The sequence below is a fragment of the Stigmatopora nigra genome, chromosome 3, assembly GCF_051989575.1.
Source record: "Stigmatopora nigra isolate UIUO_SnigA chromosome 3, RoL_Snig_1.1, whole genome shotgun sequence".
Taxonomy (NCBI): domain Eukaryota; kingdom Metazoa; phylum Chordata; class Actinopteri; order Syngnathiformes; family Syngnathidae; genus Stigmatopora; species Stigmatopora nigra.
This window is the reverse complement of record NC_135510.1, coordinates 16,193,288-16,220,938: the sequence shown is the minus strand read 5'-3', so window position 1 is coordinate 16,220,938 and position 27,651 is coordinate 16,193,288. Positions and strand designations below refer to the sequence as shown.

Sequence of the window (27,651 nt, the reverse complement as noted above, 5' to 3'; positions counted from 1 at the left end):
AAGGATTATTTTTTGCTCTAAAATGAAATGACATTTTTTTTCAAGGGAGTTCAATTGAAAATGAAGAATATTAATAATTATGAACATAAAAAAATAACAGGTTCCTTTTTCCTTGCTAAAATAAAAGAAAGTTAATCCTTTTATTTTTGTGAATTAATGTTATTGGTAATGTTATAGTCCTTGAAACCCTTTTATGCCGCTTTAATGTCCTTTCTACTTCTTTAAAGTATTTTTTTAATGTTCTAATAAAGCCTTTTTTGCAGCTAAAGGACCTTTAACTTACTTAGAATGCATTTTGGCACTTTTTATGCCAAGTTTGCCCCTTTTTTATGCCAAAAAGTAGTAAGTAAACATCTCAATGTTCTACCCAAATAGTATCTGGAATAACAATTAAATAATCAAACATTATAACTTTTTTTAATAGAAAACATGTCTTTCATAGTGTGTTAGGCCACTTTTTTTTTTTGAAAACTATTTCATTTTCTCATTATACATTTTTTCATCACGGTATTCGCTGCCGACCATCCCAGTCGAAATAGATTGGACGTTTAGTGCCATCAGTGGCAAATGATGAGTTAAATGAATGTAATATTTAATTTAACTGCTTAAAAACGTTTTTAAAATCATTTTTCTGTACTGCTATATCCTTAAAAGAGTCGCAGGGGGGTGCTGGAGCATATCCCAACTGACTTTGGCCTGAATTGGTGGCCAGCCAATCACAGGGGACGAAGAGACAAACAACCATTCACACCCACACTTATACCTTATACCACTTGTAAATTATGTTGTCCATTATGTTGGAGTACCCGGAGAAAACCCACACATCCTAAATTGGTGGCTAGCCAATCCCAGGGCGTAAGGAGACAAACATCCATTCAGACTCATACCTAGGGGTAATTTATATCGTTCAATTAGCCTAGCATGCATGTTTTTGGAATGTGGGATGAAACTGGAGTATCCGGAGAAAACCCACACACCCTGAATCAGTGTCCAGCCAATCGCAAGGCACAACAATTCATGCTTACACATCTTCAGACAATTTAGTGTTCAATTAGCCTAGCATGCATGTTTTTGGAATGTGGGAGGAAACCGGAGTACCCAGAGAAAACCCACACATCCTGAATCGGTGGCCAGCCAATCAGAAGTCAGAATGAGACAGACAATTTAACGTTAAATTAGCCTAGCATGCATTTTTATGGAGTGTGGGAGGAAACCGGAGCACCCAGAGAAAACCCACACATCCTGAATCGGTGGCTAGCCAATCGTAAGGCACAATGATACATACAATTTAGCATTCAATTAGCCTAGCATGCATGTTTATGGAATGTGGCAGGAAACCGGAGTACCCAGAGAAAACCCACACATCCTGAATTGGTGGCTAGCCAATCGTAAGGCACAATGATACCTACAATTTAGCATTCAATTAGCCTAGCATGCATGTTTATGGAATGTGGGAGGAAACCGGAGTACCCGGAGAAAACCCACACACCCCTGGGCAGAACATGTAAACTCCACACAGTAAGCCCCCCCTGGGATCAGCAGGGTCTACCCCCTAGCTTAATTAACCCGCCGCTTAAGTAAAATAAAAGCAAAACCATTTTATAAACAAACCTAATCTCCATATCTTATACGCCATTTTAACATAAAAATCCATCACTCATCTCATAAAATCGCAAATCCAACACTAATATCACCCATGAATCACACCCCCACATATCACAGCTGTATACCACCACGACTTTACCTCCTAACTCCTTGGATTTTATTTATTCATTTATTTTCGGGTAATTTCCGGGTGTGTTACCTGCAGTGGCGCAGACAGACGAACGAGGAGGAGGAGGTGCATTGACCTTTATCTGATGGATTGTTTTCTCCCAAATGTAGAGATGAGAAAGGCACGGGTAGGGTGATGGAGGAAGGGAAGGTATTTGGTGATGTGTGTGTGGGTGTGTGTGGGTGTATGTGGGTGTGTGTGTAGGTGTGTGTGTGCTGTTGGAGTACCTGGAGATGGGCTTCTGCTCTGCCATGTAATTATGTACTCTTCTATTGCCTCCCCTCCAATATCTTGGCTCTTCTCCCTTGGTTCTCATTCTGCCACCGACCCACAGCTGAGCCGCAGGTGGTGGCAATCTTGGCCTGTTCCACCATTTTGGATACACACACACATATATACACAATCACACATACACTGGAGGGTGGAGGGCAGCCGGCCAATAACAGAGAACAAACACACTGGCATTCGTGCTGTGCCTGTAGGACTGGCACTAACACAAATGTGTAGATGTGGTGTAAGGATAGTGTATTTGTTTTTTCGGTGTGTGACATCATGGCGACCTGTTAATGATTGACGTCATCTGAGGTGTTAGGTGTACGCAGTGTGTTGTGTGCTAAATTAGAGTTAAAGTTGTTGTTTTTAGTTGTGTATAAGCTGTGTTTGTTGCGATGAAATGATGGCTGAATTGAGGGGGCGGGGATTAAATGCGCATAAATTAGTGGTAATGTAAGAGGATGTGAATGATTGGTCATTTGTTTCAAAATGGAGAAAAGGTGAATGGATAAAATGCTTGAGAAAATTTATTTTGATGTCTATGGATGAAATTCAAGGAAAAAAATTAGTTGTATCCTGCATAAAATATGAAAAACTTACTTGTGCCTGGCTTTGCTGGCTCAGGGCGCCGCCATCTTAGTTAAGGATGCCAATTTAGAGCGCTACGGACATACTTCCTGGTTGTACTGCTCACATGACTTACTTTTTGAATTTGTCTATGTGCAATTAACAGCTTTTCGGACCATTTTAGATATAATATTTAGTTTTTTTTAAATAAATTGATTAAAAGAACTGGATTAAAGGCCCTGAATATTCTGTTTTTTATAGATCTAAAACAAGGTTCATTTTTAGCTTTTTTATATATTTTTTTGGATTTTACAAAATGATTTTTGAACTAAAAACAGAAAAAATTGATTAAAAATTGACAATTATTGATTAAAAAGGGGGAAAATCAGGAAATGTAATATACTTCTATACTCTTCATTTTAATTTGATCCTAAAACAGAAAGTCAGCACTCATCATTTACTTTCCCGGGCCACACAAAATGATGCAGCGGACCAGATTTGGCCCTCGAGCCGCCACTTTGACACATACAGAATCTCAGAAATACCATGTGCGATGATTTTTCTTCAAATCTTCCCTACAAAATACCACATTTGTACTCCCTATTAAAGCCATGAATATGGATGTGAAAATTGTCAATCAGGGGCGGGTTATACGAGAGAAATTTTCAATTTCTACGATTTTAAGTCAATTTTAAACGTGCGAGAAAATACGGTACCTCCTACTAAACTGCCCAACCTATAATAGACACATAAAGTCAACTACAGCCACTTTGAGCATACGTTTATTGCCATCCACTGCTCTAAAACATCATTATTTATTCCCACCTCGAGTGATTAGGTCTTTCTGGTGTTTATGCAGCGATAAAGTTTGAAGACAAGTCGTCAGATGCCGCGTGGGAGGAAGAACTTTGTGGCTGACGGTTGGTTGTGAGGGGGTTGTTTCTCTTCCTACTGTAGCTTTGTTATTCATTGTTTTATTCTCGCAAACATTTCCGTGGCCTTTGATTACAAACCAGAAGCAAACCAAACCCAAATTATAAAAGCAAAACCCCAACAAGCTTGTGTTAAGCATCCATGCTTTTCAGCCATTTTGGATAATTCCCAAAATGCAACTGGTGTGACTTAGAGCCAAGCATCCTGACCGGATAGCCAGCTTCATTCACCACGTGTGGGCGCCTCCTCGCGCTATAATTAGTTTTTTTCCCGTCATTTCTTGGCAGCTTCGAAGTGTGGCTGCTGTTTAATATGCAAACGCCCGCATTGATGGAGCCATCTGTTGCCATATGACGAAGCGGAATAATCATATCCGACATTTTTTTTACATTATTGTTGCTTTTATACCAGGGGGTAGGCAAAATTTTCATCCTGGGGGGCCATATTGACTTTAAAAATTTAACAGATGGGCCGGGTCAGCATAAGATATGAAAACATATAAAAAAGTGCATCCGTTAACAGTACATATGAAATATAAACGGAAAAAAAGGACTAAAGTATTAACATACTCATCACTCATCATTAAAGTAAGAAGTATAAAGTACAAAGTAAAGTCAAAAGGAATGTATTAAGAAATATTCAAATGTCAATTAAAAAAAGATAGAGGGGCTGTAAAACTGGAAAAAAAATTGACAGATGGGCCGGGTCAGCATAAGATAGGATACATATAAAAAAGTGCATCCGTTAACAGTACATATGAAACATAAACAGAAAAATAGGACTAAAGTATTAACATACTCATCACTCATCATTAAGGGAAAAAGTATAAAGTACAAAGTAAAGTAAAAAGGAATGTATTAAGAAATATCAAGATTTAATTTAAGAAAAAATAGAGGGGCTGTAAAACATGAAAAACTAATAAGAGTGGACAGAGCTACTGCCACTGGCTTCCGCGTTACGGCGCCATCTTGGGGAAAAAATAATTTAAAAATAAAACATTATTTGGACAAAGTCAACGGGCCGGATTAAAAAGCCTAACGGGCCGGATGTGGCCCGCAGGCCGTAGTTTGCCCATGCCTAGACTAACGGTGGTGTGTGACACGCCACACTTTTGCGACACTACGTAACATAACATAAAGTTTAAATTGAACTTAAATGAACTTCGATTCCTATCCACGTGCACTTAATGTTTTTCTAGGGCTTTTGTATGCTCATATCTCAAATTTATCTCATACCTCAGGACAAAATTTGGCTCGGAATGTTCCTTGTATCTCGAATTTCTCGAATGTCAAGGTATGACTGTAGTCGTCAATTGGATTTAACAAGTCTGTGTTGAATATCTCATAAAGATGATTAAACACAATAAAAATTAAAAAAAAACATTATTTGGACAACATCGGCGGGCCAGATTAAAAAGCCCAATGGGCCATTTTTGGCCCGCGGGCCGTAGTTTGCCCACACCTGCTTTATACGCTTTAAATCGTCCTATCAATTCATGAAACTTTTATTCCTCTTTTGGATTTCATTCTATTCCGGATTAAAATAACATGCTGCATGCAACATCAGCAGTTCATGACTAATATCTAATATTTTTTTATCAAAAAGGATTATCACAGTCATGTAAATTGTATAAAAATCACCTTAATTTAATTTTCTAATGAGGTAAATTCTGTTCCCATGCATTCCAAATGTAGATTATTCACAAAGTGGCACATTGGCTTTCGTTCCCTGTGGTTCAATTAGCGCTTTCCCGCCACAAAGTGCTTTTTTTTTTTCTTCAAATCATTAGTTTAATAAGGTCCATGTGCACACCAAAAAGGCCACCCTCAGAGTCACCACACGCAATTTGGAGTTTCAAAACCGAGCAGACTTTGCCTCCCATTGACAAAAGTTTCCAAACCATAGAAGAAAAAGTCAATGAGAAACCGTGAAGAAATCAGCAGGGAAAGTGAGACATTGTACTCATGGGGGCTTTTTTTAACACTCTCCATCAAAATCTTTCACCCCCACAATGTTGCAGATGTAATCTAAAAAAAATAATAAGAATAATATATTTTACAGACTGCAATTTGATTCAATCTGATAAAAAAACGTCATGATGGGAAGCAAAATCCACATTTTTGGAAGAAATTGTATGTCGTTTGTCGTTTGGTGGGTAACTATACACAGTTGCTAGAATAGGTTTGGCGAACAGGCGGCTCGCGAGCCGCGTGTGGCTCCCAGGCAAAATAGATGCAGCTCTTTGAATCGAATTTTGTAAATATTTTGGTTCTTTGTCGCATTTAATGTTTCTCATATTTTTATTTTCTCTAAAAACACTCAGATTTGTCGAAGTCCATTAAAAACAAATAATAAATAATCTTTTAAAAATGATCCGGCAGATTGCATTTTTTATCAGATTAAATTTTTTAGCAGATTACATTTTGTATTCTCTCTTTAAACACTTACATTTATCAAAGCCCATTAAAAACAAATCATAAATCATATTTTATAATTTGTATTAAATAATTTGGCAGATTGGATTTTTTTTTTTTATCAGATTAAAAATTTTATTCTCTTTTAAAATACTCAAATTTCTCAAGGCCCATTAGAAACAAATAATAAATTGTTTTTTAAAATAATTTGGCATATTGGAGTTTTTTTTATCAAATTACATTTTTATCGGATTACAATTTTTATTCTCTTCAAACACAAATTTATCAAGGCCCATTTAAAAAAAATTATATATATATATATATATATATATATATATATATATATATATATATATATATATATATATATATATATATATATATATATATATATATATATATATATATATATATATATATATATATATATATATATATATATATATATATATATATATATATATATATATATATATATATATATATATATATATATATATATATATATATATATATATATATATATATATATATATATATATATATAATGTTTTACATGGTAATTCTCTGAGAAAGATTTAAAAATTAAGCATTTTTTATTAGTACAAAACAATAAAATCTACTGTAAATCCCAAAAAAATAGACCAACCTCAAAAGTCTCTCTTTCTTACAACAAATGAATCAACCAAAATTTTATTCAGTAAATTTTCCATAATACATAAAATTGAAACCATTTCTGAGCTTAGTAAAGTGCGAATGAATGACCTGAATGAAAATTTGAGGAAAAGATTGAACTCTGGCGAATAAAACACTGTCAACTAAACTGCATCTTCTCCTTTTTCATACCTTTGTCGTATTTGGGTCACGTATTGTAACACTCTGCTGCTATTCAAGCACCCCCTTTTTTGTTTTTTTGGGGGAATAACTTTCTTGTCTGTGTTCTCGATCCATGTTGCTCCAACACTGTCTCTCAATGTCATGTCATGCCTGTCTGCGCTTCCTTTTTTTTTCTCCTTTTTCTTTCTTATTATTCTGCATCACAACTGTCAAAACTCAACAACTTAAAGGAATGGAACCATGGTTGCCAGTTAAGAAGTATTTATTTCCAATAGAAGTATAATATCATATATACCGTATTTTCACGACTATAAGGCGCACCGCATTATAAGGCGCACCCTCAATGAATGACATTTTTTCCATATATAAGGCGCACTGTATTATAAGGCGCACTGTCTATTTTGGAGAAAATTTGATACTTTTAAGTGCGCCTTATAGTCGTGAAAATACGGTAATTGCTATTGACTTCCAGGTATGAAGCACTCACTACTTTACAGTCACCTCTAGAGCCAGCCATTGTTGATGTTTTGGATTTTTTTTGTATAAAATCTTGCAGTGGGGGAGGAGCTATATGATGGAAGATTTTGTAAACTAAGATGGCATCTGCATATTTAACAGTATTGTTTCAGTTCAGTCGTTTGTGTTTTTTTAATATCCGACAGTGGTGGTTTTTCGTTTTTGGTTTTCTGTTTTGGTCCATATATAAGGCGCACTGGATTATAAATCGCACTGTCAATTTTGGAGAACATTTAAGACTCTTAAGTGCGCCTTATAGTCGTGAAAATACGGTAAAAGCCACCATCCGTAAATAATAATGATGTTTAAAAATAGCTGTAAAAATTCAGTACATTGATGAATTACTCTCTGCAATCTGGGCATATTTTACCAGGTCAGGATTTGGGGGAATAACTTGAAAAATTGGATAATAACTTTAAAGAAAAGGGCATAACGCCGGCCATCTGGGTCACATTTGTGGTTGGGATGCGTGATGTCTTTTATGATGCTCTCTGCTCTTCTAAGGCATTGTTGTCTTTTCCTCCCAAAAAAATACAACTTATATACTGTTTTCTCTTCAAAAATACTCCAAAAAATAATCTCATTTCACTTCCTTTGTATTAAAAAAGCCCTTATATAGCATCAACGTTATTTAACATTCAAGTAGAATCCTACAATTTCCGCTCTCTTCGCTTACCCTTAACTCAACGGGGGAATGTTTAGGAAATGAAAGCCAACGTAGACCGAAAAAAGCTCATTCCCTTCTTTTCCAATCCACCCCTTTTTCGTCTTCTTGGCCGAGGGAGCAAACGGCGTAATGAGCAGGATTACCAAGGGAGAGCGGCGGGGAATTGTGTCGGTATCAAAGGAGTGGCAAGACGGCGCAAGATATCTAGACAGCTGGCCTATTCTTTAATTCATGGCATGGTACGTACGCCCACAGTGACTCAGCTCACTCTCCCACTGTCAAAGCCTGTCATTCTCCATTAGGAGCTCTGAACCTCCTCTATAGGACGTGTTGCTTCGATGATTGATCCAATGTGTGTGCCCCCCCCTCGGGTACTTACTACATGTATTAGAGCACGTTATTTCAAGGAAGGGTATTGGCATTTAGAACAAGTAATTGGGTCTCTAAGGTAGAAGACGGCAACTGGTTTTTCAGATGCGGTACATTTTTTGGATTTGGAGAATTGTTAAGGTATGCTATGAGGTGATATGGTTTTGATTTAAAATTGTGTAGTCTGGGTTTGGAATAGGGAGATTTTTTGGAGGTTGTGGCGGTGATGTGTTTTTGATTAGAGTTTTTGGGGGAACTTTTTTTTGGGTTGGTTAATTTTGTTTAGAATTTGGCATTTTTTTTTATATGGGTACGCTTTATAGTTATAACTATTTTAATGTAGTTTTATAGTATAAGGCATTTTTTACATGGGCTCTTTTTATAGTTAGTGTTTTTATAGTAGTTTGTTGTTGATTTTTTAACAAAATGGATCGTCCAAATAGCTGATTTTTAGTCAATTTCAAATGTTTTTCACTTCAGTTCAGAAAATGAATGAATTATAAAATCTTTATTTTTTCTAGCTTTTTTAAATGGGCACTTTTTGATATTTTCAATTATTTGGGTTTTTTTTTTTTAACCAAAATTGATCCTTTAAATAGCTAATTAGATTTTTTTGGGTAGTAACATTTGATTTTTTTCAGTTAATCTTATTTAGAATGGTATATTTATTCATCTTTGCGTTTTTAAACTGCCACTTTTCATATTTAGAACTATTTAAATAGTTGTTTTTTGTTTAGTTTTGGTTTTTTTTAACCAAAATGAATGCTTTAATAGCTAATTTTATTAAATTTTGAATATTTTTCCCTTTCAAAAATCAAGGCCACAATTTTCTTAACCACAATGAATCTATTAAATACCTATTCTTTTAAAGAATTTTAAATATTTCAATCATATCAATATTGTCCATTGCAAAATTAATGCAAGCAAATCATTGCTAGTACAATAGAATATTAAATGAGGCATGCAAAACACCCTTAAATGGGCTGTATGTGTGCTATATAAATCTAAAAAAAACAATGAAGAATAATAATCATAAATTATACATAAACGTTTTTTGTTTGTTTGTTTTTTGGGGTTTTTTTGGGGAAAGGAAAGTTTAGGACTATTTTATCCTGACATTTCAATCAATATACCTATCAATTGGTCATTTCCCAACTGGTCTTTGTTACCAAAGTTCCTTGAACGCCTCCATCTTGGCAAGAAGAGGACAGGCAATGCAAAAAAGTGTCAGCCAGTAATCCACATAAGGTGATGGAAAGGGCTATAGAACGTATCGCCTGTCAGCCTGAAACGACGGAGGGAGAAATCAAATGCAGGAATGGACGTTAGAATGGCAGAATGGAGAAGAAGCGGGATGGATATCGAGATGGCGGGGATGGCGTGATGGACGCCGGGGAGACGAGAGGAAAGAAGTGTGCAAATGAGATCCAGTCAAAGAGTTTGGAGAAGAGTTTGAAGCCTTCTGTCAAGCACCGTGGGCCAAATGTTCACTGACCATCTGGAACGTTCAAGCCTTGGTTCAGCCATTGCTGACGTTGATGGCTTCCTTCAGAGAAGAGACTCTCCAAAGTCACTTGATGCTGTCAAATGTGGGGGAACTTCTGAATCCATTGGCTTAAAGCGGGGGTGGTGCAAACTTTTTACTAAAAGACCCAAGAGAAAACTTGTATTTGTCAAATAGATGAGCGGGATTAAGTATAGAATAGCTTAATTAGTGGTTATAGTCTTCCAATCCCAATTTGAATGGATGTAACTGTCTGTGGAAGTAAATAAATTAGAGTTATAAGCAAGAAAATAGTCTCAATGTGTAAGAAGATTCCAAAATTAATAGAGATAGACTGCTTAAAACAGGGGGTTCGATTTTATGTGGGCTTGACCATTTTTGATATAATATTTGGATTTTTTTTTAATAAATGGATTAAAAGATCTGGATTAAAAGACCTGAATATTCAGTTTTTTATAGATCTAAAACAATTTTTATTTTAGATTTTTTAAAAATATATTTTTAGATTTTACAAAATCATTTTTGAACTAAAAACACAGTAAAAAAATTGAATTAAAAATGACAATTATTGATTTAACAGGGGGAAAATCAGGAAATTTAATATACATCTATATTAAATTTACATCGGTAAAGCCAGATTGGTTTTACAGAAAAAATGGACTTTAAAAAATCACAAAAAAGTTTTTACACCACGTACACAATTTAAAATAATCAATAAATTGATTAAAAAATGGGCAAAACATATAAATTGACACGTATAGTATTACTTTACAGTTTTGTTCTAAACTTAAGCTTTCATGAGAATTCCTTTGCACTAGTCAGAAAACCCAACTTTATTCCGTGACATTTTTAGTCAAAAAGTATCCATTGATACTCCATCTTCCGTTTTCCTGCCAAAAAAATCCAACTTTAATTGGTCTTTTCCTACCTTTCCTGGTCAGAAACTGAAAACAAAAGACTTTTTTATTCCACTTTTTGTCCGAAACTCCCAACTTTTATTCCCTTACCTTGTCATTTGTCTTAATGGAAGTTTTCAGTCTAACCCGTCATGTTATAATTGATCTTTAAGTTGAAAAGACGAAAGTAATTCCCTCATCAAACTGCGATCAGTCACGTTTCTAATCGGTAGAAACATTCCTAGACTACAAATCATTTACCAAAGACGACTTGGGACATTAACCGATTTATATTTTGGTCTTTTTCTGAACTTTCTTAGTAAAGATAGATTAAATCGACACATCTGAAAGCATTATCCCTAACCCGCATTTTCTCGTTTATTCCAAGAACATCATTTGTATTCTCCCACGGGCCCTTCCGACGTAAAGAACCCAGACTGAAGGCCACATGTCTACTTTGTCAAATTAATCGACTCCCTCTTTAAGTATACAAACCCATCTCGTCTACAAATCCTGACCTGTCTACGAACAGCTCCGATTGCTTTGATTGCCAGGCTCCATCTGTCAGCACGTAAATGCTACTCCAATTATTTTGCGGACTCTCCACGTACTGTCAAATTAGCGGCATATCCGAAGCCGGCGAGTCTCGCCGCTCACCTTTTCAACGTTGCCTCTGACAGGCTGGGTTGAAAGGGAGTCTGACACAACAGAAGCAAGGAAAGCTTGGCCTTACTGACGCTTTAAATGCGGAAGACGGAAAATCGGACAGACGCTGACATGTGGCTCTTTGCCTAGGAAAAGTTGGCAGACGATTTTTTTAAGTGAGACTAAAGGGGCTAGCTTCAAAAATTGTCATGCCTCACATGGGTAAGGACAAAATTCATGGCCGATTAATCTGTATGATTGTCTGTCTGTGCATTCTTGCAATTGTCGACCTTTCTTACCGACTTTGCTGTCTACCTGCCGACTAACGAGAGGTTGACCTAGCTAGGCAACATGCTAAACTTAGCATTTTTGTCTTAGAATGATTAATTTGTGTGATTCTGTGCATTCTCGCAATTGTCGACCTTTCCTACCGACTTCTGTGTCTACTTGCCGACTAACTAGAAGTTGCCCTGGCTAGCTAACATGCTAAACTTAGCATTTTTGTCTTAAAAGGATTAATCCGTATGATTGTCTGTGCATTCTTGCAATTGTCGACCTTTCTTACCGACTTTGCTGTCTACCTGCCGACTAACGAGAGGTTGACCTAGCTAGGCAACATGCTAAACTTAGCATTTTTGTCTTAGAATGATTAATTTGTGTGATTCTGTGCATTCTCGCAATTGTCGACCTTTCCTACCGACTTCTGTGTCTACTTGCCGACTAACTAGAAGTTGCCCTGGCTAGCTAACATGCTAAACTTAGCATTTTTGTCTTAAAAGGATTAATCCGTATGATTGTCTGTGCATTCTTGCAATTGTCGACCTTATTTACCGTCTTTGCTGTCTACTTGCCGACTAACGATAGGTTGCCCTGGCTATGTAGCACGCTAAACTTAGCATTTTTTTCAGAAGTATGACAATAGTACGATGATCGGAAAGTTTAGGGCAAATTGCGAATTTCCTAAATAAAACTTGGACATAAATGTCAATTCTCGCAACACATTGCAAAATGGCGATAACAAAAACAGAAATGCATCATAAATTTGATTTATGGCTTATTTATATCGACTATTAGTTCATGGGGCTCACAGTTCTAAGACCAAGGGTTCAAACCCAAGTTTGGATCTTCCTTGGGTGTTCTTCAGTTCTATCTAAAACTGCTAAAACTTGTTTGGATGTTCTCTAGTCTTGCGTGGATTTTCTTTGGGTACTCCAGTTTCCTCCCATATCTCAAAAACTTACTTGATAGGCTGTTTAAACACTCTAAATGCCTCTAACTATGATTGGTTGTCCTTTGTCTGCTTCTGCCTTGCGATTGGCTGGCTACCAATTCAGGATGTCAACCACCTGGGGTGTGTAGTTGGCTAGGATAGGCTCTAGCACCCCCCTAATCCTTGTGAAGATAGACAACACAGAAAATGGGTGGACAAACACTAAAAAGCAGATCACAAAGTGAATCTACCATTGTAAGTTTTTTTTGTGTTGCTGCTATTAGCTTTCATGTTGCGGCTAATGACATTAGTGTTTGTTGTGCTAATTTTTCAGAATATGCAAATTAACTTGTAATTTCCACCCGGAATAAAACAGGCAGTAGCATAACATTCACGTTTCTACAAGATGGAGACTCCATTTTTTTTAAAAAGTCCTCTTGGCGGTGATTATGTTCGATGTATGCGTACGTGCTTTTAAATCTTGGCTCCTCCCACCACGAGTCCATATTGTCATTGTGTCCTTAGGCAAGACACTTCATCCCACTTGCCATGTTCAGGAAATGCAAGTGAGTGGATGCTAGTGGTAAGAAACGCCAAAGGCGGAAATTGACTGCCTCGCTTCTGTCGGTTTGCCCCAAGGCAGCAGTGGTTATCACCGCCTGGTGTGTGTTATGTTTTGCTGCAGGTTTTTGTTTAGGTTTTTTTCGATATATTTCCACACCCACGTCTTTGTGGAAGTTGGCAGCCTCTACGGCACCCCATTTTGTCAGCGGTGATATTTAAGCACAGGTGAGCTGAGAGAAGAATGCGAAAATAGGAATTTTTTTTAGCTAGCCGCCATTGGCGGTTTGTAATCACGTTATATTTTGCTACCTGCTAGTTTTTGTCCGATGTGGGTTTTGTTTTGGTTTGAATTTATGTGTTGCTGTCTTGGTTTTTTTGTCAGCTGCTTTTTGTAAGTATTGAGTGGTTTGGTTTTTTTGTTGTGTATTTCGCATGTACGTTTTTGTTATGGTACTTCGCCCATAGGCTCAGTTATCCTTGTTTTGTTTTTTGGGGGATTTCCATCGACATTCTGTCGCGGACCCTTTTTGCTACTTCCTTTTTTTGTGTGTTTTTTAGATTCAATAAATGTAGTAAGACATTGTTTTCAGTTGTTGGCTTCAAGGTTTAATACTGTGGAGTCAATGAAAAATGCAATGGAAAGTGGCTTTACGTTTTCTGGAGATGCATTTTAGTAAAATAGAATTATTATTATTATACTGCACTTGACGAAATATTCACGGGGAAATAATATATTTGCTTTTCCAACGTTAAAATGATTATTTATTTGTTGGTGACAGCAGGCTTGGAAAATGCTTTTAAACACGCCTTGTTTTTAAACGATGAGTTCTAGGGAATCCCACATCACCTGAAGTACTCGTCGTTTTTTTTCATATATTTTTTGGGCCTTGAGGTGTCAATCAACTTGACAGTCTTTGTTTTAATACTTAGAAACGATGGTTTGGAGACATAACTTGGAGATTTTTTCTTCTTTTAATGTTTTGTTGTTTGTTCTGTTTTCTTGCTGTGCGATAAAACTGTTTTGGAATAAATAGGAGGGAGTAAAAGTTTTATAAGTCTAAAAATACTTTTTAATTGAAGTAAAGTGGTAGCTTTACCTACAAATGTCTACACATACTAAGTATTTAAGTTAGTAGATGCCACAATGGGAAAACTTTGTTTCAGGTTACAAAATTAATTCATGTTACAGGGTGCAAAATTAAAAATTTAAAAAATCTAACACCTGTTAGTACAGGGGTAGGGAACCAATGGCTCGGGAGCCATGTGTGGCTCTTTTGATTGGTGTATATGGCTCTCTGCCTTTTTAAATCATATTTTTTCTTCATTAGACTCTTCTTCATGCATATTCTCATTGATTAGCAACAGTGACATTTTGAACAGAATGGCATTGCAAAAAGTAACCTTAAACGCAGTGGCGGTCCCTGAATTTGCTAGCGACGCCTTCAGCTATGTCTTTTTTTTAATTTTCAAAGTGGTGAAATGAATAATAAATGCTCATATTTTCATGTATTTTTACTTTTAAATTATGAGTATGGCTCTCAAGGAATAATATTTGAAAATATGAATTGTTTATGGCTCTTTTCGTCAAAAAGGTTCCTGACCCCTGCCTAAGAACGCAAATATCCTGTATTTTATGAAATAGTTTCCTTATATTTTTGTGTTTTTAACATATTTCAAACATAATTAGTCCACATTTGATCATTTTTAATGGATTTTTGGATGCTTAGGGCTTCTATATGTCTCTATTTTTGATAGATTCAAGTTTCAAAACCACTTTTGTGTGCATATGGCTCTCAGTTAAACTGTCTTAGAACGTAAATATCCTGTATTTTATCAAATAGTTTCCTTATATTTTTTTGTTTTTAACATATTTCATACATAATTGGTCCACATTTGATCATTTTTAAAGGATTTTTGGACACTTAGGGCTACTATATATCTCTATTCATGTTAAATTCAAGTTTCAAACCCACTTTTGGAACCAATTAATGTCACGAATAAAGCAACAACTGTATACCAATCTACTTTAAAGAACTAGATGCACTATAGTAAGTTTATATTGCTTATTTTCCTACACATATGCATTAGCCCATTGGTTGTTTTGATTTTTTAGCTTATCACTGGCACAATTGCCTGCAGGCGGTTTGAAGAGAGAACTTTTTAAGGGTCATAACAACTCATTTGAACGAGGCCACAGGGTTAAAAAATAAAATAAAATACAAAAATACAAAGGAAAAAATAGTGGGTGTTGTTGATAATGAATGATAATGAAGGGGAAATGGAAGTAAGGGTTGGAACTCATTGGGAGAATGCTGGAGGCTAATCAGGAGTCGCTGTGGAGATGTGCTGTGGTTTCTTGCTTCCGGGCATGATGACAATAAGGGTTGGCATTAGAGACGTGTGGTTGCCCTGAGAGAACGTCCAGGTGCGTTTTTCTTTCCTAGGCTACTCTCTAATTGCTTTTACGAATACGTACGTGAGCCCAATGTGGCTCGTCATGGCTGGTTTGTGGTCTGCATAAGGAAATAGTGTGGTGAAGGCTTGAGTGAATGGGCAAATGGTAAATTATGATAGGGTGGAGTTCTTTATGGAAAGTTATAGGAAGGAAATATGTGGACATGAAATATGTAATTGTATGTTTTTAATGTAATTTTAATTTTGTTTTAATCCAGTGAATGACCTTCATCTAGTAAAAAAAAGTCAGTTGTATAAATTGTAGCATTATTCTTAATATATGATTTTACAGTGTAAAACAGCGGTGTCAAACATACGGCCCGCGGGCCGGATCCAGCCCATCTGGTGGTTTGGTACGGCCCAGGGATGAAAGCTGCATTGTATAAAAAAAAGATGATTTTTCTTTAAAAAATGTAGTTATTGTATTATCCTCTAGGGGCGCAGTGTTTTAATACGTGCAGACAACGTGAATTGACATTTATTTATGTTCTTATGTTATTCTCTTGTTCATAATATATTGTTCATAATGTAAAAGGAAAATTTTGTTAATACACATTTTGATAATTTACTCATTCTTTGCACTACTTATTAGTATTAGTGACTAATACAAAGGAAAAAAAGTGGGCTTATTGTTAGTTCTATGTCATTTTGCAATGAGTTTACTGGTCCGGCCCGCTTTATCTCAAATTAAGCTGTATTCCCCCCGCAGACCAAAGGGAGTTTGACACCCCTGCTGTAAAAGGATAACATTTATCTATTAGTTATGCTAGTTTCAGATTTGAAGGAAACGTTAAAATTCTGGAAATTATTTTTTATTTTATTTACTGTGAGAGAGCCAAAATAACAATTAATATTTTCAAATATTATTCTTTGAGAGCCATACTCACGATATAAAAGTAAAAATACATGAAAATGTGAACATTTATTATTAATTTCACTACTTTGAAAGTAAAAAAAAAAAAGACATAGCTGAAGGCGTCGCTAGTAAATTCACGGACCGCCACTGCGTTTAAGGGTACTTTTTGCAATGACTTTCTGATCAAAATTGGCGTCGTGTCCAAACACGATCACTGTCAATTAAGAGCCTTGTGCGTCTTAGCCTCGCCTGGGCTAATTTGCTTAACCCTGATCTGGTAGCTTTTGTTTACACGTTCCCGGAAGACGCCCAGTTGCCGTGGCAACGTTCACTATAACTTTGTATCCCAGATATCCTTGAATGCACCTTAAGAACGATCCGTTGAAATGAATCATGATGTTTTTTTCATCCATGTTCTTTCCACTCCTGCTGTGCGTAAATTTGAATGAATAATTAATTAGTATGTTGAAATGTAGAAAAAGAAAAAAATAAGGACAACCCATTTTGGATATTATTAAATAGGGTACAAATTGGGTTTGATGTTTTTTGGAGGTTTTTTTTCTTTACAGTGGTCGACTTTGAATGTAGCATGCGTGCCGTTAAAAGCAAAACATCGTGAATCAGAGAGAATTTTAACATGACCATTGGGCTCTGTTACTTCTTGGGTTGCTATCTTCCTTCGTGTTATTTTATGTTTTATTTTTCCATATTTTTGTTACTCTGTGCAACTCCTATTTCAATTTTAATAGTTTCTTTGTGGCTTAACAGTCGTCGTGTTTTGGTGTTGCATGGTAAGCAAAAATAATATAGTGAATAATAGTAAAAATATGAATATTTGTGTGCTTATGCTTGAATATTTTAATGTTTTTACATTACAAAAAACATCAAAATGGGCAGTAAAAATGGATTGGATGTCTCCTAAAGAGTATTTTTCATTTTTTTTAAAGCCATTTAAATTTAACGAAATTTAGCAGCTATTATAAGCACTCACAAATAGCAGACATGCCCTCTACTGGCTAACTCGGAAACTGCAGGCAACAATAAGAATCATTAATTATTCAAATTAATCTTTTCAGAGAGGATATTCAGTTTTTATATATCTAAAACAATCTTTATTTTAGCTTTTTTTATATATTTTTAGATTTTACAAAAGAATTGAGCTAAAAACACGAAAAATTGATTAAAAAATTACAATTATTGATTTCAAATGGGGAAAATCAAGAAATTTAATATACATCTATACTCTCCATTTTAATTTAATCCTAAAACAGAAAGTCGGCACTCATGATTTACTTTCCCGGGCCGCAAAAATGACGCGGCGGGCCAGATTTGGCCCCCGGGCCGCCACTTTGACACACTGCTCTAATTCATTAACTGTTCAAATTAATCCGGTCAGAGAGACAAAAAAATCATCGTAGGGACTTTTGGAGTATTAGTTAGCATCCTCACAACAACAACAACAACAAAAAACAACAACAAAGTAGGTGAGATCTTGAGCCCTCCCCCAAACTCCCTAAAACTTCTCTTACTAACTACCACAACACATAATCTACAGTTTACCATACATTTCACAGCAGATAAGTTAATCAAATGATGTAAGTAAGCATGTACATAATTTCCAAGTGTCAAATTAACAAGCCCATATTCCCACTAGTACAATAAATAAAACGAATTACCTACTTTTACTATCACGATGACCATGAAACATGCAACATTAATGAAGGGCTTCCCATGATTTGCGCGGGTCTGCAACTTCTTCCTAAAGATTTATAAAAGTGGCCTTGCACTTGAGTCAGAGTTCAAAGGTTTAGAGCAGCATAGAAATGTTTTATAGATGGCTCTATTTGCCACATCCTCGGAGGTACCGTTATAAAAAAGAAGGAAGGAGGAAATTGCGTAGAGAAGGTCTGAGAAAGGTCAGGATGGATAACGACTTAATGCACACTTGCGTGGCATCGAATACGCCACAAATAATTGAGCGGCTCATTTCCGGGAGTTTTCTACTCTCATCCTATGTGGCCCCGTCTTTAATTTACTCTGATTTAACAATGGCCTCTAAACTGGAAGATGTGTTACAACCTTTTGGAATTGATGCAAAGAGTCGTTATTTTTTATTGAGCTTGGTCTTTTTTATTTTATTTTTTTACAATGGATCCTGTAAAAATGGGATGAACATTTTTCAAGATGGAGTCAGGGAATTAAATGAGGGAAGGGAATGTTGTTGTGTTTTTGTGTTGAAGAAAATGTAATATTTGCGGGAAGAATAATGGATTTTTACAAGTAGAGTGGTACTTCGATGGTGCTCGGGTGTTTGGTCGCGGGATGTTTGGTCGCGGGATGTTTGGTCACGGGATGTTTGGTCGCGGGATGTTTGGTCGCGGGATGTTTGGTCGCGGGATGTTTGGTCGCGGGATGTTTGGTCGCGGGATGTTTGGTCGCGGGATGTTTGGTCGCGGGATGTTTGGTCGCGGGATGTTTGGTCGCGGGATGTTTGGTCGCCGGTCTTTTGGTGGCCGGTCTTTTGGTCGCCGGTCTTTTGGTCGCCGGTCTTTTGGTCGCCGGTCTTTTGGTCGCCGGTCTTTTGGTCGCCGGTCTTTTGGTCGCCGGTCTTTTGGTCGCCGGTCTTTTGGCCGCCGGTCTTTTGGTCGCCGGTCTTTTGGTCGCCGGTCTTTTGGTCGCCGGTCTTTTGGTCGCCGGTCTTTTGGTCCCCGGTCTTTTGGTCCCCGGGCTTTTGGTCCCCGGGCTTTTGGTCCCCGGGCTTTTGGTCCCCGGGCTTTTGGTCGCCGGGCTTTTGGTCGCCAGTCTTTTGGTCGCCGGTCTTTTGGTCGCCGGTCTTTTGGTCGCCTGTCGTTTGGTCACCGGTCAAATGTTGACAGAGAGTTTACTGTTGCAGCCAGCTCTCAAAATTATATTCATGAGAGAGAGTTTAATATCTAAGAGACAGAGTTTATTATCTAAGTGAGAGAGATTTTAATATCCAATTACTGTTTTATATCTAAGTACATTTGACCAGCGACCAAACGTCCCGTCACGTACCTCAACATACGAGTGGCCCGACATACGAGCAATCCGAGATTTGAGGAAAATTTTGGGCAAATATTTATCTTGGGATAAGAGACAATTTTAAAAAAAAATTCCCCGTTAGTCAGTGCGAATGGCGGAGCTTGTTCGCTAATACGACAGGAGTATATACTACTTCTCGTTGGCAAGTGGTTGTGCGTTATCCTATTGTGAGGACATTTGTGTGCATCATTTTGGGAATATTTTGAAGGGAAATCAAACTCAAACAGGCCGTAGTTTGTCCATGTCTGGTCTAAAACTATTGTACTGATCTCCATTTTGTCAAAGAATTGACTTTAACACAGGCCTTCCCGTTTGGCGCAATCCCTTCAACATCCTAAGAGTTGGTTGAGCCACCATCCAATTGAATGACTAATGAGAATTTTCGGGAACGCTACTTAAGAGCTGAAAGAACCCTTTCCATCTGCGCCTTGGCTTGTTAAATCTCTCTTGCCTCGTTGGGTATAACAAGCTCATTATTCCGACATTGTTTTTGTCCTTTTTGTCCGCCCCTTCCTCGAAATAGATAGCGGTTGATGTGTAGCTTCATCAGAGGACTCCACGAGGGGGGAAGGATGGTAACGTTAATGATACGGCCCTCGTATCAATTGCATGAATATTCAAAAGATTTTGTCAGGGCCCTGCAGAGAGGTGAGACTCTCAAGGTTTAATGTAGCGGGAAATAAAGGGCGGAATTCTGGAAAATACTCAAATTGTTGCATATACTTCTTTTAAACCATGCACTTTTCTTTAAAACTTTCAGTTTCTCCAAAATTTAAAAATATGTAAATATTTTTTCCATTCCTTTTCAATACTGATTGTCCTTGTCAGGGTTGAAGGGTGCTGGAGCTTAAGACAGTAGTACAAATCTTCCAACCATTCTAATAGCATTCGTGTTAATTTCATAGATTAATTTGTTGGTGCCATTTAGGACAAATATTCAAGGTATATTTTATGTGTTGGTTTTGGTTGTGTCATTAGCTCAACGGCTAATCGGATTGGATATTCACCTAATAGTAGTACTGTAGGTTTACTTGACACTTTTTGCATGGCAACGGGCTCGTAACATACCATAAACTAATTTGAATGAACTTGGATTACGATGTAGACACACTCAAAAATAAATTTAATCTGACCTTACACTTAACTTAATTCTAATTTTGTTTTAAATTTTGATGCCTTTTTTATCCCGGGTTGGCTCTATTGGCCCCGCCTCCACTCTGACTTTCAGATGCAACCTATCGAGGGTTGTTTACTTTTGTCTTCCCTTCAAAATATTCAGAAAATGATGCACACAAATGTCCTCACAATAGGATAACGCACGACCACTTGCCAACAAGAAGTAGTATATACTCCTCTCATATTAGCGAAAAAGCTCCGCCAGTCGCACTGACTAACGGGGAAAAAAAACACTGAAAAAAAATGCAAAGCTCCGCCCAGTGCTCGAAGAGACATTACACGAGGGAGTTGTGACCAAAAAGACAGTTGCCATGATGTTCTTATGAGCAGCATCTCACGTCCGCTGTGTGCTTGTATATCAAAATTTGTCTCGTATCTCAAGATAAATATTTGCTCGAAATTGTACTCGTATCTCAAATTGCTCGTATGTCCGGGCACTCGTATGTCGAGGTCAGTAATTAGATTTTTTCCAAATCTACTTAGGCAAGATCTATGAAGTCACCTGACCTGATTTGACCCTTAGTCCCCTACTTGTGCTACAGAAAATTCTTATAATGCATTGCTTACATTGCCACAGTCAAAATCAATAGCAAAGAATTGTCCGAGTGTGAAATTGAAATCAAACAATTGCTATTAAATCTAACCAAATATACCCTACAAAGCACAATATTTGCACATCTCCCACTACCATGAAATTTGCTTGAAATCATATAGAATGTTTTCCTTACAATATTTTATACTGCAACCATGAAATTATTAAAAACACAGTTTGACATCCAGTTAGTCTTAAAAGAAACTAAGAAAGAACAAGAAGAATATAAATAAAGCTGTTTCTATTCAGACCCTGTGGCGCGATTGGTCACCCGAGTTGTCCCAGAACTGAAGGGGTCATTGGAGCGATTCCTGTGTATGACTGGCCACTCTTGAAATACCCTTGGGAAAGGCAATGAACCTGAATTTGCCCTCAGTGGTTTTGCAGTAGTACCATTGGTGTGTAAATGTTACTATGAATGGGTCAATAGGAGCTTATATAAGGCGTTTTTTTATATACCGTATTTTCACGACTATAAGGCGCATTGCATTACAAGGTGCACCCTCAATGAATGACATTTTTCCCATATATAAGGCGCACTGGATTATAAGGCGCACCGTCAATTAATGGCACATTTTATTTTTTTCCATATATAAGGCGCACTGGATTATAAGGCGCCCTGTCTATTTTTGGAGAAAAATCTAAGACTTAAGTGCGCCTTATAGTCGTGAAAATACAGTAAGTTTTTTTTTTAGGATTTTTTTTTTTGGTTTTATTCTGCGTGGAGGCCACTATTGGCTGAAGTACTATTGTTTATTCAATATTTTTTTTTGCATTTATCAGTGTCAGTACATATTTTGTTGTTTTCCAGCCTTATTATATCTCAAATTTGACTGTAGAAGCTAAATACGGTATTTTCCATATATAAGGCGCACCACATTATAAGATGCATCGCATTATAAGGCGCACCCTCAATGAATGGCACATTTTAATTTTTTCCATATATAAGGCGCACTGGATTATAAGGCGCCCTGTCTATTTTGGAGAAAATTTAAGACTTAAGTGCGCCTTATTGTGGTGAAAATACGGTAATTGCTATTGAATTCCAGGTATGAAGCACTCACTAAACAGTCACCTCTAGAGCCAGCCATTGCTGATGTTTTGGATATTTGTATTTTGTATTTTTCTGTATAAAATCTTGCAGTGGGGGAGGAGCTATATGATGGAAGATGTTGTAAACTAAGATGGCATCTGCATATTTAACAGTATTGTTTCAGTTCAGGCGTTTGTGTTTTTTTAATATCTGACAGTGGTGGTTTTTCATGTTTGGTTTTCTGTTTTTTCTATATATAAGGCGCACTGTATTATAAGGCGCCCTGGCTATATTGGAGAAAATGTAAGACTTTTAAGTGCGCCTTATAGTCGTGAAAATACAGTAAATAATCGTATTTAGAATTGATTGTTCCAGGGGAAAGACCTGGTTTTTGTAGGATTCAGTTTTAGTCGTGTTTTTGTCTGTTTTTTATCTGAACATGGCCGCCATAAAGTCTTTTATCTGACCTTGACGATGTTGATCACTACAACTCTAACTCTGTTAATGTCAATGACATGAAACTGATAGTACCCTGAAAAATACCATAGAGTACTCACCCAGTTAAATGCCAGATCATGATGCTCAGAGCATTTTTTAAAGGCTAGATGTGTGTTTTCTCACTTTATGTGACGAAGAAGCCCCTTCCTACTCCAAGTTATGATGACGACCCTCTCAATGTGAGGACTAAATAAATGTGACCAAACTTGAAATGACTGTAGCATTTCCACCAGAACGAGCAGTGGAAATACCATTGCACAGCAGCTCAAATACCATTTTGCATGCTTGACGGGCCGTAAAAATGGGAATAGGACCGTGTACCTGAAGAAGATTCCTTCTAAAAGACTTGTAACATATCTTGTGGAGACTTTTAAGTGCACCTTATAGTCGTGAAAATACGGTACACCGATTAAAAGAGCCACATATGGCTCCCTAGCCATAGTTTCCCTAACCCCTGCTGTACACGATTGCTGGACAAACTCGATACAATGTCATCAGAAGTCGACGTCTCAAAGTTAAACACACTGAGGCGCAAAGCTTTGGAAAAAAACGACTGAGGGAGGGAGTTTAAAAAAAAAAAAACCTCCAGAGGGAAGCAATTAGACCTTGTGAGATTTCAATTACCACCTCGATGGGCCTTTCAAGATCAATAAGCGGCCTTGTACGTCGACGTGATGGTCGTCTGAGGGGCTCATCGTGTTAGCAGGCGCTTTTGTAAATGCATCCCCCCCCCCCTACCCAGCCTTGACTACCCTCCCCTTACGCAAGCGTTTGTGTGTGTTTGCCGTACTAAATATTCATGCGTTTTCATAAACGGCTACACCCTAAGATGGATTCACATAGCCTACATGAACGATCATTAGGGGTGAGGAGATCAAATAGTACAGCTGCAACAAAAACAAGATTGGAAAATATAAACGTGTATCGCCTCCTTGGCCTTTTTCTTCTGAAGACGACGCTTTTTTCTCATGCTAATTTGAAATAACAGTGCATAGGGCAATGCGTTTTATGGTAATAATAAGAGTAGGGCAGTCCAAAACAAATCTGTAGATGTTTTTTAGTTGGGGTTTTTCTCACATTTCTGTTTAAACAAGGAGTTTAATGGGCAAAGTGACAAATAGAAAAATAAGGAGAAATGATATGTGCTTGGTAAAATGAAATAAAGGGGAGTGGATAATATTTTTTGCTGATTATGAGAACATTTTGCAAAAATATCACAATTAAAGCAACATTGACATTGTTTAAAATGACAAATTTTGGACTGTTTAATATCTAAGTACATTTGATCGGCGACCAAAAGACTGGTGACCAAAAGACCGGCGACCAAAAGGGACCAAAAGCCCGGCGACCAAAAGACCGGCGACCAAAAGACCGGTGACCAAAAGACCGGCAACCAAAAGACCGGCGACCAAAAGACCAGCGCCCTAAAGACCGGCGACCAAAAGACCGGCGACCAAAAGACCGGCGACCAAAAGACCGGCGACCAAAAGACCGGCGACCAAAAGACCGGCGACCAAAAGACCGGCGACCAAAAGACCGGCGACCAAAAGACCGGCGACCAAAAGACCGGCGACCAAAAGACCGGCGACCAAAAGACCGGCGACCAAAAGATCAGCGACCAAAAGACCGGCGACCAAAAGACCGGCGACCAAAAGACCGGCGACCAAAAGACCGGCGACCAAAAGACCGGCGACCAAAAGACCGGCGACCAAAAGACCGGCGACCAAAAGACCGGCGACCAAAAGACCGGCGACCAAAAGACCGGCGACCAAAAGACCGGCGACCAAAAGACCGGCGACCAAAAGACCGGCGACCAAAAGACCGGCGACCAAAAGACCGGCGACCAAAAGACCGGCGACCAAAAGACCGGCGACCAAAAGACCGGCGACCAAAAGACCGGCGACCAAAAGACCAGTCATGCTACTTTGGGGTACTGCAATTGTAATAATTCCATAGTATTTTGTTTTTATTGGGCCTCATAGCACAATTGGTATTTTAGGCTACTTACAGGTCACTTCCAGCAAAATTATTATTCATTTTTCATAGATGCTGTCGGGATGCTTCTTCTTCATTTGTCATTTCCTATTGAATTTTTGTTAAAATGATGCTAATTCCAAAACTACCTGGTTACTAATATGGCAAATTTCATCAGTTTCTAATACCTGGTCTTTTTGCAAATCCCCCTTCAAACTATTCTACGACTGTTTTGACATGTCACAAAAGTTTCCCAAGGCTAAAATAAATAGCATAAATATGGTGCATATCAAAAAGAGTGACACGCTGTCCCCCAATCTCCAAAACTAGCCCGTCTACTGCTGAACAATTTTGTCGGATTTCCGACTCTCCCACCCTTCGTTTCTTATCCATCACTTCCACCCTCCAAATTGGAAGTGACAAGCCACTTAAGCAAAGGTGTGGAAGCCTACCAAAGCCCCCCCAACACACACCCCCTCCCCTTTCCCATCGACTACAACCCATCAACAGGCGTGGAGGCCCACTTAGAACTGTCAGCTTGATTAGTTGACAGCTGGTTTTAGGATATGTTGCGGGTCATATCCGGAAAAAAATGTCCAGAGTAATAAACATTGTCGGTTTTCCGCTTCCTCATAACTGCTAATAAAACTACCACCTGTCACTATGGTGACCATAAAAACCCTATGCCAGATGTCTCCATGGTTCTCAATGGACTACCGTATTTTCACGACTATAAGGCGCACTTAAAAGTCTTAAATTTTCTCCAAAATAGACAGTGCGCCTTATATATAGAAAAAAACTGAAAACCAAAAACGAAAAACCACTACTGTCGGATATTAAAAAAAAACACAAACGCCTGAGCTGAACCAATACTGTTAAATATGCAGATGCAATCTTAGTTTACAACATCTTCCGTCATATAGCTCCTCCCCCACTGCAAGATTTTATACAAAAAAATCCAAAACATCAACAATGGCTGGCTCTAGAGGTGACTGTAAAGTAGTGAATACCTGGAAGTCAATAGCAATTACGATATTTTCACGACTATAAGGCGCACTTAAAAGTTTTAAATTTTCTCCAAACTAGACAGTGCGCCATATAATACAGTGCGCCTTATAATGCAGTGTGCCTTATAATGCAGTGCGCCTTATATATGGAAAAATGTCGTTCATTGAGGGTGCACCTTATAATGTGGTGCGCCTTATAATGCGGTGATCCTTATAGTCGTGAAAATACGATATTTTACATGCTCTTTACTTACTTTGTTGTACTTCTTCCCCAGAAACGAAGCCTGGTGAAACTATGCAGCAGCCCAGGGAGGTATGTGTTTATTTCACACACGTATACACACACACACATATACCTGCGTACTTATCTACTGAAAAGGGAGCGATTGTGGGCCTTGTTGCTCTCAGCATGTCCGATGGCATCAGTGTAAGAGTCGTTGACCTGGCGCAGCAGCTAACGCCGCATCTTATCTTCCTTTCTTGCGTTAGCGTATGACTCCCGTTGTTTTTAATCGTGTCCACGCTAAGAGACTTATGTTTTTGTGTCCAAGTTGTTGTTTGTTGGGAAAGGGGTGGCGAGAATTGCTGAATGTATTCAACAAGAAATAATATGAGACACATATGATATATGGAGTGGATTACAGTAATACCTCGTTTATCGCAATGCGAAGGTTCCGAAATCTGCCGAAATCGGTGACTAACCCTGATATAGAGACAGTGTTTTGATATATATTATTTAGACTTTTAAAATCCTTTCTGTAGTACAGTAGTACCTCGAGATACAAGCTTAATTCATTCCGAGACTGAGCTCGTATGTCGATTTACTCTTAACTCAAATGAAAGTTTCCCATAGAAATGAACTAAAAACAAATTAATTTGTTCCACCCCTCTGAAAAAACACCTAAAACAGGATGTTTTATTGGAAAAAAACATTTTTATTTGTTCTAATTCGCCATCTATTAACAGAGTAAGAAATAACTAGTGGTTTCATAGTACTAAAATGTGTTTAATAGTACTCAAATTAGACAGATTTCGCAGAGGGGAGAGAGAAGAGGGGCTGCGAAATTTACTGTACTAGTTGTGATAATATTCATATTTAAGGCAATATTATTTAGGCAAATCAAAAAAAATCCATACAAACGATTGTGAAACGTAGCAACCATATTTACTGTCTTACTAAAAGTGATATAAAACGTCTTCCTATTGTTAGCGTCCTATTTTTTGCTATGCCGAATGGTAGATTAATTCACTCAAAAACGGCATGTCATAACTGCGTAAATTATACACTGCCCCCTAGTGGCCGGTGAAATACTCTCCGATTGTAACTAGCTTTTTTTTCCTACATTTCATGTTTGTATTATTGTTCCTATACTATTAACATTTTGTAAATATTTGGCGGATCCAAACCGCCATGTGAATACATGATAGTCGATTTACGAAGTGTATATAATAGGTATATAATAATTAAAATTAAAATCTTCATGAAGGTTTAAACTCGGCTAGGAATGTTTCATGAAAAGATGCAAAGAGCAACGTTTGCAGGGTTTTAAAAGCAGACAATTCTGTTAGGTTTTCCTGTATTTTTGTTAAACTTTACGCATGGGAAACGTATTTATTGAAGGCTAACGCACACACTACGCATGTAGACTTGCTCACTGTCACCAGGCATTAACGTCAGCATCTCAAAAACTCACTTAAATTGTGTGCTTGGTTGCTTTAAAGAATAAATATTTGCTTTCCTTTTCCACTTTGAGCCAAGTTTATGTTTTTTTTAGTTGTTTTTTATGCGAGAACTTCTAAAATTGACATACAAAGATTGACATTCAGTG

The 27,651-nt window shown here is 37.5% G+C and overlaps 1 protein-coding gene across 2 annotated transcripts in view; it reads left to right on the top strand.

Moving 5' to 3' along the window:
• chst8 (carbohydrate (N-acetylgalactosamine 4-0) sulfotransferase 8) overlaps positions 1-27,651 on the top strand; it is a 166,210-nt gene that overhangs the window by 132,969 nt on the left and 5,590 nt on the right. For both annotated transcript variants that reach the window (XM_077713403.1, XM_077713402.1), the window contains exon 3: positions 26,098-26,135. In XM_077713403.1, coding sequence (XP_077569529.1) covers positions 26,098-26,135 — 38 coding nt within the window. The remainder of the gene's footprint in view (positions 1-26,097; positions 26,136-27,651) is intronic.